The sequence below is a fragment of the Dipteris shenzhenensis genome, chromosome 33, assembly GCF_047967505.1.
Source record: "Dipteris shenzhenensis isolate YYH24624 ecotype China chromosome 33, Dip_SZ_1.0, whole genome shotgun sequence".
NCBI lineage: Eukaryota > Viridiplantae > Streptophyta > Polypodiopsida > Gleicheniales > Dipteridaceae > Dipteris > Dipteris shenzhenensis.
In genome coordinates, this window is record NC_141628.1 from 29,721,471 (window position 1) to 29,736,630 (window position 15,160).

A 15,160-nucleotide genomic window follows, 5' to 3' on the forward strand; every position below is an offset into this window, starting at 1 on the left:
ACTTTGGTTGCTACTAGAGCGATCTGTTGGCACATACAAACTTGATTTTTGGAGTCTTGTTGCTCATGTATGTTTTCTTGATGCTCCTTTGCTTCACTATAGCTGGGTTTGAAACTCGAGATACTTCTAGGTATAAATTATTCATTTGTGTAAAGTATTCCACTTTTTTTCCTTTTCATAATCATTGGCAAGTTGTGATAGGGTGAGGCTATTGATGATGATTCATAGGATCTTCATTTGCACTCTTGGATTCAAGCAGATTTGATTCTAGATCATCTATTCAGTATGTGCTACTCTGAGAACTACTTTCCAATTCATGTCAAAATTTTCAAGACGTCCTTTAAAGCATTATATACTGATTATTTAATGGACCAAGTCATGATAAGGTATACACAAAACAGTGCTCAAAATGGTTGCTTTGATTAGGCACAATAGTGATGGGATAAATGAACATTTAGTTCCAAAATTTCTCCCAAGCCATGCTAATTTGGTTTGCTATTGGGTTTTTCTTTGCCTTCACTACTTGATTCATTCCCATCCTTTGTTCCTTTGATTAGGTAGTCATTTCTTGCTTGATGCCTGGATGACTTCCCTATCTAGATCATGAGTATTTTTTGTTTAAGTTCTTCTCTTCTTTCCAAACAACCCAACTTCCTAGGACTCATCTGGCATGATCTTTGTGATCTTGTGAACACCTCTACTAGCACTACTCTCGTCATTTGATGCATGGTCATCTTGATCACATGCTCGTTGTAGCTTGCTGAGTTGTTTCTTCCACAGCCAGAATTCACTCTTTTGGCACTCTTCCTTACTATGCAAGTAGCATGCCATGTTTGTACTCTTCCATCTATTCCCTTGGTAGGGTCTTTTGGATTCTTTGCCTTTTAAATGGACATTGGTAGTCCTTTGTGCTTGTTGAACTAGCACTCTTTGGTTGTGGGGCTTGAGTGATTGCAAATGTTGCATTACTTACCCAACTGACACTCATTCACCATATGGCTATCCACTTGCACTTGCACCATACTCCCTCCATTTTTTAGGATGCCTTTGATTCCCATTCGTTTAAAAATGTTTCCAACTTCACTTGGTGCCTTTTTTAATCAGTAATTCATATTCATCCTCTTCCCTGTTATCCACTTCTTAGAATAGAATCTTCTTTTTTCATTAAGATTCCTTGCCACCCTTTATAGAGTGCAATTTCTCTATGGAGCAATTTGCCATATGTCTTCATTAGGTAGATGGAAATCGAAATTTCTCTATGGGGTGATTTGTCATACATCTTCATTGGGTAGATGAAAATTGCATAGCTCTAGACCATTGGTGAGCCATTTAACAATGAAGATTGCAACTTGATTTTGTCTTGTGCATTCGCTCATTTCTGTCACAAAGTCATTCATAGATTCACCCGCCCATTGATTGAGTTGGTAGAGCTTCAATAAGACATCTCCCTTATTACAAAATTCATGCTAGAACCAGAAAGGTAGCTTTCAACTTATCCCATGTGGCAAAGAGCTCGTATGGGTACTAATTATACCATTCCATGGCTTTGTCTATGAATGTGGTGAGGGCTCGGTGTGGGGAAGTAGGTACTCATCCTTTGTAATAGCTTGCAATATTTCTACCATTTGTAGAAAACTTTGCAGATGAGATCGAGGAGTCTCCTTTTGGTCCTATGTATTTTTTGAATTTCATTTCTATTTCTAGTTCTCTTGTTTCTGTGGCATCTCTTAGTGGATTTTCTGGTGGGCTTACCATAGGCATATCACTTGTTGCTGGTGCTATTGAGCTCAAATTTTTCCCTTGTTATAGATGTGAGGATCCAATTTCTTATTCTTCCCAAAACTTGTCTGATATCCACTGGAGGCTGGGTTTCTTGACTCTCTTGGTCCTCCCCCATTTTCTCCCTTATTTTAGTGTCAATTGTGGTGAATTGCTTGACCTGCTCACTCCCTTCACTCTATGTTTCATGGTGATCATACATAGTCCTCTTGTATGAACTTCAATTTTGGCTATCCACTCTTCCTTTTACTATTAATATCTTTGCGAGCATTGGAACTTTGTGCCCACAGTTTCTTATATTCATTGCGAGTCGAGTTGCACTGGTTCCATCATTGGCTTCACTGACAAGCCACTTGATTCCCAAGAAGGATTGCCACATATTGATTCCCAAATTGTGGCCTTGCTTCCTATTGCTTCACTTTATCCTATCGTGCTACGCCCTTTCGTTTCACTCTAGGTATGCATGATAGATTGTTGGTTCTAGATGGCTATGTGATTAGTTGCCTCTGAGCAAACAAGTATGATGGATTGCAATGTGTGAAAGAAGAATAGGGCAAGGAGTATCACACAAATTAGAAACAAATAGAGAGAAATAATACAGATAACCTTAGCAAGGGAATTACATTCCCACTACGTTATGCATTAAGTAGTCTTAACTAGAACTTTTGGGGCTTTTTCATGCAAAATGGCTTATTTCATCAATCCAAAGTTCATTCTTTAAAGTTAAGGTCACCATGGATTCATCTTTTCAAGACCTTTCAAATGAGTACCCATGTTATATAGTTTCGAGTTGATCTTAACAAGACTCTTGGCATTCCCACTCCTCACCCTTAACTTACATTCTCTTTTGGGGGAGTTGTAATACACACTTATATGAATACTCCTTAACTATTGCTTTCGTACATCTCCCTATTCACTCTCTCGAACTGCTGTGATGAATTAACATATCCTTATGACGAAAATTAAACTTGTGTTTGCTCTTTGGTCCTCCCTGCCTCCTCTCTGGCCCTTGCCTCCTCTCCTCTAGCTCTTTGGCTTGCTGACTGTGGCTCCCTACCCTCCTCTTTATAGCAGCTGATGCAAAAGATTCTAGAATTCTCCAAGGCGGTAGTTGAGACCTAGGCTCGAGTGACGGGGCAGAGTTTCATTAATTTTGCTTCACATTACCTTAATCGGCGTATGCTCCCTATTCGCATTAATTAATTAATCTATCGCGCCTCTTATTAGCAACAATTAACCTATGTGCGATTCATGCAATTCTGAATTAACCTATGCTAATTCATGCTTGCCCTCCCCTCTATCTCTTCCTTCGCTCCGTTGTGCTTAGCTCTCCCTCACCCTTCGCTCTTATCTCTCCACTCCCTTCGCTCCCTTGCGCTCAACCCTCCCTCTCCCCCCCTCCCTCTCCTCTCCCTCCCCTCCCTCTCCCTCCACTTAGCCCTCCCCTCGTGTTCCTCCTTCTTCTCTGCTTCTTATTGCAGTGGTTGGGAGGCATTCACAGCCCCCCTTCTCCTCTACCCTTCTTCCTTCAGCTTTGTCTACTCTTTATAGCTGCCTCTGGAGAGCAGAAGCTTCTCCAGGAAGCTACGTCCCCTTCTCTAGAATCTTATTCTTCATCACGCGGCCAATTGATTGCGCATCATAAAGCCTTACCTTCGTTAATTTTTTGGAACCATTCCCCTGCACACTACACAAATTAATTAACTGTGCCTATCTTCTCGCTAGGGGGGGGGCTATTCGGCCCATAGAGTATTTGCCCTAGAGCGGTGAACAAATTAATTGTAATTTTTCAATGTAGTGGGAACCCATCCTATGTGGTAGTCCTATGACCATTAAAACTTCTAGGAATGCTCTACACAAAGTGTTGGCTTGGTTAAATTTTGTTGGACTTATTGAAATGTTTGGAAGCTTTTTGGCTCTCTTGATTCTGATTTCTAAGGTCTCTGCCACTTACACGCCTTACGGCAATGCTATCGCTTTGGATTCCGTCAAATCCCTCACCTTCACCAAAGGCAGGGACACCGCTTACCGTCGTTCTTGGGCCATCCCGCAGCTATCGTGCCTAAAAGGCTGCGTATTAGAGCCTGGTATTGCTAACGCCCAATGGCATCTGCTTGATAGAAAGCTTTCATGACAGTCGGCAATGCTTTAGGAAGAAGAAAAACGAATTTTCTTGTTATTAGATAAATCTACTAATTGTTGGTTCCTTCATTTGCAAGTCAATCTTACTTTTACGAGTGTTTCCATGCAATTGAGGGGGCTATAGACTAGTTAGATCTTGTGTTGCAGGGCGGGGAAGTTGATGAGGATAGTACTGCTTCTTAGCCTGGAGATCATGTCATCTGTGATGGAGTCCTGTGAAGTAAAAGGAGCTATGAGGAGATGGAAAAGGGGGAGGACAAGCTGGCGGAGGAAATTTGAAGTCTCCTTCGTCTAAGGTTCCTTTCCAGCTGGTTTGAGATCAAGATATTTCGAGTGAACGGTTCTCTCAGAATCTCAAACCAATTTTGGACAAGGGCTGTACGTGGTTCGGTGGCGGAAGGTCTTTGTAGTTTGGAGTTGTGCCTGCAATGCCATTGAGCTCTATGTTACATGAGTGTGTGATCGACGATGGATTTAGTTCATTGGTTCATCCTTGGGTAGTTAGATGGTTAGAATTGCTGAAGAAATGCGTAGGTGAGACCTTAGGGCCCTAAAGCTTACATGCCTTGACTTTAAGGCTAGTTGTTCTTAAGCAGTCACATGATATGACATATGACCCTCATACATTCAATCATGTGGAAGGATAGGTATCTTGTGCCACCATTTTATTGGTCAATCTTTGCCAAGCGTAAATGGATATGCGTCCAAACTCCACACATTCCATTCAGGTATCACATGTTACCATTCTATTGGTTAATCTTAGGTGGCCTTTACTGGGACTCCTGCATTGATTGTGGCTGCTGAAGAGCGTGTGTAGAGTGATTTAGATGCTCGTTTGGGAGAGACTAAAATGAAATCGTTTAGACTTCACAAGCAGTTGTAGCTTGAATGAAGAGATTCTGGACTACTTTTTGATTAGCCTTCTCCTTTAGTGCTAGCCTTCGTCATGGCTGAGTCTGCCCTTCACCTCCGAAGTGCCTACAGAAACTCGGTACTAAGACTTTGTAGAAATGGATGCTCAAGTATGTGTGGGTGTGTGGATTTGTATGTGTGAGAGCATATTTTTATACTATGGTCTACACCCACTGTTGGGCGTTGATGACGTCAATGGGGATGTCATAGTAGCTAGTCCCTGCTATGCGTGATGGAGTTTATGGTTTTCAATCTTATGAGTGACTATCGTGAGATTGAAACTGCACTATGTTGTGTTTTTAGAGGATGAGTTTGGGAATGTTCCTGGATTCATCTAGGTATATGCTTCTGCCGTATTAGCGGACATACAAATTTCACCTTGTGAAGTTTTCGTCCAAGTTGCGGTTTGCTGGTATTGCAATAATTCTTTCTATCTTAAATGGTGCTTTGCCCTATCAGCTAGATTTAGATGCTCGTTTGGGAGAGACTAAAATGAAATCGTTTAGACTTCACAAGCAGTTGTAGCTTGAGTGAAGAGATTTTGGACTACTTTTTGATTAGCCTTCTCCTTTAGTGCTAGCCTTCGTCATGGTTGAGTCTGCCCTTCACCTCCGGAGTGCTGACAAAAACTCAATACGGAGACTTTGTATAAATGGATGCTCAAGTATGTGTGGGTGTGTGGATTTGTATGTGTGAGGGCATATTTTTATACTATGGTCTACACCCATTGTTGGGCGCTGATGACGTCAGTGGGGATGTCATAGTAGCTAGTCCTTGCTATGCGTGATAGAGTTTATGGTTTCCAATCTTTTGAGTGACTATTGTGAGATTGAAACTGCACTATGTTGTGTTTTTAGAGGATGAGTTTAGGAATGTTCCTGGATTCATCTAGGTATATGATGCGGGGCTGATCTAGTGCGTCTGCTTCTCTGGGGGATGATGAACTGACCTTGTATATAGGGATAGGGCTTCTAGTGAGCGAACCTAGTTTGTGGCCTGCAATATGCCACACCTTGACCCAATTGGTGTTGCAGACTGCGGACTGGTCCATGTGGTAGTTGAATGCTGCTGCAGGGCTTTGGTGGCCGTATAGGCTGATCTCATCTTTCCTGCTGCCTGACCTGCTGCTGTGCGCTGGAGGGCTGTGGAACTGCCACGTAGGCAGCCATGCCATGGGATGCAGATGCCCATGTGAAACTGCAATTGAGGGAAAAGTTGAAGAACCCTTTCCAAGAATTGTTTGAACCTGTGGCCAGTGCCGAGCAACTGATAGACCAGCGACTTAACTTCTGGCAGGTCAGGCTAGGCAACATATAACACACCCCTGGGCCCTTCCCATGTGTATGCTATATTGAAATAGTGTGGGTTTACCAACTGCCTTTTGAGCGGTAGTCAACATGCCACGGTGTACCCAAGATGATGTTTGCTGGGCCTAACTCCATGACGGATGTCTCGTGCTATCGTTTTGGTATGAATTGGAGGCTGGGCACCCCCAAAAGCACTATGTAGTTATTACACCATTGTCGGTTGTACTATTGGAAGGTGGAGCTTGGTGGCGAGGACTTCATTCAATGAATCCTTTGAACTGTTGCCATCCAACAAGATACTTGTAACATGCAACGGTTAATGATTGTGTGATCGCAGCAAGACCTTCTTTACATCTTTAGGGAAGCATCTTCACTTATGTACCACGAAGAGAGAGAGAGTAGGAGATAAGGGTAAGATAGAGAGTGTGGACAACCCATTGGGTCCCTGCATCCACTGAGGACCCCCTCCCCAAATTTAGGGGAGAATTTGCTTTCAACTTGGAGAACTGGAAATATAAAAGGCACTCTTCTAGAGCGCAAAGAATGCAGCTGTGAACAGAACGCTGTGAACATGTATAGTGTACCCAAAAGACCTGAGAGGCAGCTCCAACCAATACCAAGCCCTCAATGCTGTCCACGCTGATGATGGACACTTTGTGAGGCTTTTGCTGTCCACGGGCATGCAGGGTTACTGCGTGAGAGTGGGACAAAAGGGAATGAGAGGCTGAGAAAATGTGGGAAAGACTGTGCTGAAATGAAACGGAAATACACTGCTGAAACAGAACTGCCCAAACCATCACCTTGCTTGCTTGCTTGCGGTCCAATCCTGACTGAATGCTAGGTTGATTGACTGCTTCCAATCACAGATGGTACAGCTATGTGTATGGTTGTCCTTGGAGCAGATTTGGCATGGCTGGAGCGGGTATACATGGGAGTCTGCCTACAGAGATGAGACGAGGGATACAGGAGGGGTTTGAGGGTCAGGAGGAGTCGCAGTCCTTTACAGATCCACACTTTTGGGGGCCATCTCAATGGAGCAAAGAGATACACATTCCAGGTTTCTTTGGATCCGGATTCGGCACATGGACAGCCGGGATCTGTTTATTGCAGTTTGCTACTTCCCCCCCGACTTTGCAAGGCATTCGAGGGGAGGATGAGACATCTCCATTTGCTGCTCTTTATCAGTCCATTGTTGACTTCTCTAGCCTTGGAGAAGTCCTCCTAGTTGGAGACTTCAACGCGAGGACAGGCGCTCGTCAGGCACCACTCCTCGATTTCAGGGATGATTCCACTCTACTGTCAGACATTGACCTTGAGGAGGTAGGCATGCTATGAGTTTCGGTTGAGTAGGTACATGACTGAATGCTGGCCAAGGAGCCCTTTATATAGGGCTGGGTCAGGCTGGTTAGTCGGTTGCATAGTTGGTTCGACCAGTCAGTCTTTGACCGGTCAGCTTTTGACCAATCAGCCTTTGATTGGTCAACCTTAACCAGTCAGTCTTTGACCAGGTATTCTTCGACCAGGCCAAGGAGCCCTTTATATAGGGCTGGGTCAGGCTGGTTAGTCGGTTGCATAGTTGGTTCGACCAGTCAGTCTTTGACCGGTCAGCTTTTGACCAATCAGCCTTTGATTGGTCAACCTTAACCAGTCAGTCTTTGACCAGGTATTCTTCGACCAGTCTGCCTTTGTGGCCCTTGTGGCTTGCTTAGAGTTGGCCTTTAAGGCTGCCTCCTAAGTTCTAACTATGAACCTAGGTTGATCCTAATTCCTAACTAGTTCTCCAGCATATACAAGTTGCTTCAATAACTTCGAGCAACTTTTTGTCATACATTGAATAATTCTTCTCAGCATTATTCCACTTTTGACTGTAGTAAGCTATGGCTCTATCATCCTGCTGTAATATTGTCCCGTGATGGTCACATTACTGGTCTATGTGATGACCAAGAAAGGATCATCCAACTGCTATAAGTCGCGGAAGGCTTGTAAAGCTGCGCTAGTAATTGATATATTCCGTTGGCAAGTTTTTACTCCTTTCAATGTGCTGCATGTGTTGAGAATTTTTTATAAGTCAGGCAAAACTGGCGGTGAACTGTGGTGGTCGTTCATCCTACATAGTTTTGTAGGGTTGATGGCCTCTGTCTTCTTGTCCGAGCCCTCGCGGCTCTGTGTTTGTGTCATCAAACCTAGTCTTTAAACCCTCATGGTTTTGTGCTCCCCTGTTATGGAGCCGACATATGCAGCTTTGGCGTTCTGTGGGGTGAAGAGGATGCATGTGGTGGGCCATGGGAAGAGCAGACATATCAGGTGGTGTTTGAGCGGGGACATCATAGATGGATGTTGCATAAGTGTGCCATACCTCTAGATCTGTAATAGGTGTAGGTGGTTTCCTCTCAGATAAGAGCCCCACTCAAAAGTGGGGTCCCTTGCACGAAATGATCGGTCGGATCATCACATCCATCCTATGTGAGAGGAAAGATCGCATCTTACACCATGTCAAGCGTCGTGAGATCCGGTTTGCCTAGATCTCGTCAAGTGTCCCAATGCTTGCTCTCATATAAGATGAGATCTCATCACTTTGCACTCATCATCATACCAATAATTTTGTGGCATCTTCCGAGCTTGGGAGAGGTTGAGCGGAGGGGAGGCGGAGCGGGTGAGGGGTGGCTGAGGCGGAGAGGCTGAGCGGAGGGGCTAGCAGAGGGGCTAGCGGGAGAGGCTGAGGTGGAGGGGCTAGCAGGAGAGGCGGAGAGGGAGAGGCTGAGAGGAGGGGCTGAGTGGAGGGGCTGCGAGAGAGAGAGAGAGAGAGAGAGAGAGAGAGAGAGAGAGAGAGAGAGAGAGAACTTATTAACGCCTACGAAAGATTGCAGGGTCTATGAGATTGAAAAAAAAACACTAGATACAGTGAAAGCCTAGGGGTGGGGCCACTAAAATCAGGAAAATAAATACATCTCGATGTCGCTGTGAGAGATAGAACCCAAATGTAAAGGGCGACACGACCCTTGCTGTCAGCCATCAGACGAACTATCCATCCAAGTGATTAGACCTGTGTATGCTGTATATGAGACCAACTCCACCGGTGGACTGAGTGTAGACAATGTGTGCTTGTGCGACTGGCTGTGGATATCATAGTTATGCTAACTACTATCTTCATTCTTATGTTGGAGCCTGCTGATCACCAGTTCTCTGTACATCTGTTGTCTTCCTCATTAAAGAGGGCATGTATTTGAGTCCCTACTGGAAGGCTATGCTGAGACTGTCCATGGATGAGGTTATGGCTGAGGCTATGGTGTAGAGGCTATGGAAGAACTGTCCCCATGAGAGGAGGGATCCTGTAGAGGCTATGCTGAAGAGGCTTCTGTGGCTGCTGCTCCTGGAGCTGCATGGGCTCCTGTTGCTGCTGCATTGATGGTGGTTGCTGGAGAGACTGTGCAGACTGCTGTGGTGCTGTCTGGTATGTCTGCTGTTGCTTTGAGTCTTTTGCCGCTCTGGGGTTACGGGTATGATGGACTGAATGGGGGAATGCCCCTTACATAGGAATAGGGCTTTTGGAGGCGGACCCAGTCTGTGGCCTGCAGGATGCCACATACTGACCTGACTGGTACTGCAGACTGCATCCATGTGGCAGTTGTACAGGCTGCCATATTGCACCTGCCGATTTGCTGTCCTGTGCTGTTGACCTCAGCCATTGTACAGGTTGGCGTCATCCTGTTGTTTCTGCAACCTGCTGACTGACCTGCTGCTATGGCTAGAACTGCCATCTAGGCAACCATGCCATGGCTGCATATGCTCATGACAATTGCCAACAATTCAGCATGGAAGAATTGAACTGGTGTTTAGATTGCAGGATGAGGTGTAGCCAAATTCTTTTCAGGGTCTAGATCATCTTAACTTCCTATAATAAGAAGATGTGTGAGCTTTTGAAAGCCCAATCAACCCCTAAGTTTGACTATGAAGAACAAACTAGTGGATGTAAGATTACAGGGGTCATGGGAAATATTTTTAAAGGACCAGTCAAATGAACTCAACAATTAGAGTCAAGAATTAGTTCATGATACATTACACCCTAGCTAATCTGGATTGCCATATATGTCACAAGTGGACAGTTTAAGATTGTGTTCTACACGTTTTAGGTTACATTTTGCTTTATATGCTTTAAGGCTAACCTTGTAGGTGCCCCCCCCCCCCCCCCTTTCTTTTTCTCCCTCTCCCTCTCTCTCTAACCATTGGACCCTAGCTAAACTTATTTACTCGTGTACAAACCCTAGAACATGAGATATAGAGAGTGCCCGCTGATCTATACACAGCCCAAATCCTTGGCCACCTTCACCTCTCTCAGATGCATTTACAACTTTTCTCTAGTTACAACCTTTGCACGCTGCTGCCGCCCCGCCTGCTGCTGCTGCCCGCCTGCAGCTCCCGCTGCCTTCTCCGCCAGCCTGATGGCTGCTCCGTCCTCCCAGCTCCCCGCCTCTTGCAGCTCCTCCCTCTAGCTGGCTGCTCCGCCCTCCCGCTGCCTCCTCCGCCCGTGCAGCGCCACCCTCCCGGCTGGTCTCTCCTGCCTAGCCTCGCCACTCTCAGCCCCCCTCCGCCTACCCTCAGCTAGCCTCGCCACTCCTCAACCTTCCCCCCCTACCTCCACCTAGCTTTGCCACCCCTCAGCCCTCCCCGCCCTATCCTATCCCGTCACTTGGCCACTCCTCCCTCCTCCATTCCCTCTCCACATTCACCCATTCTCCTCCGCCCGGACCTACAGCCCCGATCTTGGCCCCCTCCATTGAGCCCTCCCGCTCCCCACCTTCTTTCAGCCCCCTGGGTGTACCTCCCGTCATGGGGGGTGGGCTCATGCTCCTGCTCCTGCACTAAGACCTACACCGAACATGGGATCAGCCAAACAAAATGGGGAAAGGTGACAAAGATACGGATAAAGTCATCAAGAAAGACAACAACAAAACCAAGAAACAAACATAGCTGAAACTTGAGGATGTGAACACACGCTACAACCTCAGTGGGCTCGGAGTTGATAGCAAAGCAAAGGCAGGGTCCACCTCAGCCTCAACTTCAGCCTCAGCTTCAGTTTTAGCTTCAGTCTCAGCTTCGGTCTCAGCTACATCCTCATCCTCAGCTTCAGCCTCAGCGTCAGCTCCAGTTCCAGTTTCAGCTCCACTTCCATCCACAACCTCTACAGTTATAGCTACTGGCTCTGATATACCCCTACCCATGACATCGATTGCTCCACCCTCCCCTAGGATAGAGGGGTTGTCACTGACACCATCTCTTCCATCTCTCCCTTCTTCTCCCGTTGCAGTTCTTTCTCCAATTATGACACCTACTTTGGAGGGGTCATACACAGTTCCGCACTACTTGACCTTTTTCTCCCCTCTGCCTCTCAGTCAGCCCACGTTCCCACACCTTGCTGGGATTGCTTCCTCCAAGCCACTATCATCTCCATACCGCACCGATCTCATGCAGTCATCACCCAGCCTCCAGTCTCATCTCCACACTTTCATGCCACAGTCCTTTCAGTTTTTGCTAGAGCACGTACGAGCTAACCCATCAGAGGCTTGGGAGAACTTGCTGATGGAGGTACATAGCATCTGAGAGCGTGAGAGGGAGCTGTCACACTTCGCATAGGAGCAAACACGCTTCACCCAGGAGTAGGTGCGTCTCATATAGGAGCAGTCTCAGGCTATCCGAGACCAGGCTGATCTTATTCAGGGGCTCAGACAAGAGATCTCGCAGCTGTGACAGGAGGTCATTGCTACATGTGCAGGCCCAAGGAGCATCCCAGTTGTGGAGGCACAGATTGTGAGCATGCAATCTGCCATCAAGGAGAAGTCCAGATGGGTCGACGTAGCCAAACGGGAACCTGTAAAGGTAATCGTTTCGGCTTACCCTCCTGGAGCAGCAGCAGAGAGCCAGCAAGGCTCTCAACATCAGAGTACATGGGATTCCACGTACTGAGGCTACACCGATGGCAGATGCGACGGCCTTTGTGGCCACTACTCTAGGGGCGACTGAACACAGGATTGAGAGAGCATGGCGGGTAGGGAGGGATCCCAACCGAGAGTAGTCGCTTATCATACGGTTCCATGACGCTCAGGCACGACTTTCGGCTTTACGTCGTAGGTCTGCCTTATGAGACCAGCTAGCGATCTCCATGGATGAGGACCTCACTTCACTACAGGTTGAGGAGAGGTGCTTTCTGTTGTAGCAGCGGGATCAGGCCTGCAAGGAGAGGAAGTGGGCAGTAGTACGAGATGGACGACTCCTTACAGGCTCCCGTCGGGCACCCACCTCTCCTTCCGCATAGGGTGGTGGGGTCTAAGACGAGGACCGTTCACATCTTATAGGTAAGCCCTATTAGACCTCGGCAGGATGCATGATCTCATTATTTATAATGGTCTTGACAGATGGCCCGCATCAGGCGGCTTCACATGCTTTCCACAGGGGGGAGGCTCCAGTGTTGTGGGCTACGTCATGGGATCCCTTGCTTTCACATCTCGCATCACTGACTTTACCATAGCACCTCTCCCTCCAGCGGCTGATCATACCCATCTTTTCTTTAGCATTTCTACCCCCCGTCGCACAACACTTTCCACCTTGTTGAGTTCTTACCTCACCTACCATGATATACGCTTTGATCGCGATCACACACTACCTACTCTGGCCGTGTGTACATACTTCTCGCATATATTGACTTTATACCCCTATTGGAGAATCGTGCTACCCTAGTCACCCGCTCACTACACAAGGCTGCTCTTCACACTTTTCCCCACACCACGCGCTCCACCCGCCCACCACCACTTGGGACCGTACCCTGTAATAGTTGGTACGATGATGAGTGCAAGGCTTTACACCGTCAGCTCAGATTGAAACCCAACAGTCTTCCGAGCGAACCAGAGACGGAACCAGAGACGATATGCGAGCATAGTTGCATCCGTATGCGTACGGATGTTTTTTCCATACGTGTTCTGTATGGCCGTACGTATGGACGTCCGTACGGCTTTTCGTACAAGTGTTTTGTTTTGTTTTTGTGGGGTTGTTTTTGGTTTTTGGGCGGGGTTTTGTTTTTTGGGGGTGGTTTGTTTTTTTTGTTGTGTGTGTGTGTGGGGGAGCCCGGGGGGGGTTGTTTTGTTTGGGAGGGGGGATCGATTTTGTGCCTGGCCCAAACCTTGGAAAACACATTTTTAGCACTATTCTTGTGGTTGGCCTCAAGGATGGTCTCAAGGAGGAGAAGGATGAGGAGGAGGAGGATGGCACTAATGCAGATGATGATGAGGATGAGGATGAGCAAGAGAATGAGGATGAGGATGCACACTGCAGCTTGAGGCTTGGCCTCATCGGTTGTGAATCATGATGCATTTCAATTTCAGCTTTATTTCCGGGCTGTGGCAGCCTTTTCTTCTATGATGTTTTGCCTTTGATGTTTTGGTGTAGTACCTACTTCCAAGTTTCTACTACCTACTACCTTTGATCATGATGTTTACTGTAGACTGTAGTATTGATCTATCATTGACACTATGTATCAGAATCCAGATTCCAAATGACTTTGGTCTTTGGAGAAAGTTTGTAGCTCTATGTTAATGTAATGTGTACAATGTATATCTTTCTAAATGTTTTTGAGTAAAATTAGGGTCACATATGTTTCAACCCTAGGGGCTGAACCATACTCCAATCATACTTTCATACTCGTATGACGTATACGTATGGTAACATATGGAAAAAACTATGTATGCGAGTACCGTCGGGTGACGCAGAAAGAAACTTGACTTTGTTTGTCGAAACGAGGGGGAGCTACTGAACATTCTGTTCAGTAACAACTCTAAGGACTTTTGGCGGAGATTTCTAGAGGGACGGTCCCCCTCACCACTCATTAACACTCAGGTGTGGTTTGATTATGCACACACACTCTATGATATCCCAAATCAGCCAATCCCTAACCTCACATATGCCATGCCCCCAATCCTGCACCCTCTTCATTGGGGGGGGGGGTAAAGGATGCCGTAATGAAACTTCATAATGGCCGAGCGAAGAATCATGAAGGACTATGCACTGAGTTCATTGCATATGGGATTAACCTCCTAGCCCCGATCTTAGCAAAGCTCTTTAATGAAGCTGTTTGTTTGGGGTGTCCACCCATCTGGACCATCAACACTATCTCACCCATTCACAAGGCAGGGGATCCCATGAGCCCAGAGAACTACAGGACCATTATGATTGGACATGTCATGTCCAAGATTTATGCAGTACTTGATTATGAGGTTAGCAGATTTGCGGAGTGTCGAGGACTTAGAGCAGCAAGACAGGCCGGTTTAGGCGTGATCATGGGACCATGGATCACATTCTTGCGCTCGGATGTATCATCGAGGAGGCGAGGGTATGAAAGCAGAGGGTTTATTGTTGCTTTGTGGATTTCCGCAAAGCATTTGACACGGTACTGAGAGCCTTCCTCATACGCCGCCTACAAGATTTGGGTTACGACCAGGAGATCATTTGGACTGTCATGGCACTTTATGAGCGAGTTACAGGCAGAGTCCGGGTAGGATCTAGATGGATAGACGAGATCATGAGCACTATCGGGATCAAACAAGGGTGTTCATTATCACCTACCTTGTTTGGCCTCTACATTGATGAGCTCGAGACAGTGATGCAGACACGAGGGGTAGGTTGCTCTCTCGTAGGCACGCTGATCCGGATATTGCTTTACGCAGATGACGTGGCTCTGTTGTCTTCCTCAACAGAGGGGCTTGAGCACGGAGACAGGAACAGACCTCTTCCTCGACTGATACCTCTCAGAGCTCTATCACGGAGTCTTTTCAGCTAGATCACATAGACCCCCACGAGATGAGACCTCGAGATGACTGTGACTTGGAGCCTATGACCCGATAGCTCAGACAGAGGGTTGACACACAGATCACACTTGGGGACATCCCCTCCTTGTTTAGAGTCGGAGCCTGATCGACATGGGTCACAGTGGCCCTGGTTAGATGCAGAGCTACGACCAGGAGACCTACCGGGAT

At 46.6% G+C, this 15,160-nt stretch overlaps 1 protein-coding gene across 3 annotated transcripts in view; it reads left to right on the plus strand.

Annotated features, from left to right (window-relative positions):
• The first annotated feature begins 3,576 nt into the window (after window positions 1-3,576).
• Window positions 3,577-15,160, plus strand: part of LOC147879939 (uncharacterized) — a 68,864-nt gene continuing 57,280 nt past the window's right edge. For 2 of the 3 annotated variants that reach the window (XR_015540675.1, XM_087372032.1), the window contains exon 1: window positions 3,578-3,866. Coding sequence is in view for 2 of the 3 variants with exons in the window: in XM_087372032.1 (XP_087228158.1) it covers window positions 3,605-3,866 (262 nt within the window). In the remaining variant the exon portion in view is untranslated. Of the gene's footprint in view, window positions 3,867-15,160 lie in introns of all 3 variants that reach the window. The other variant, XM_087372033.1, reaches the window with a different exon arrangement.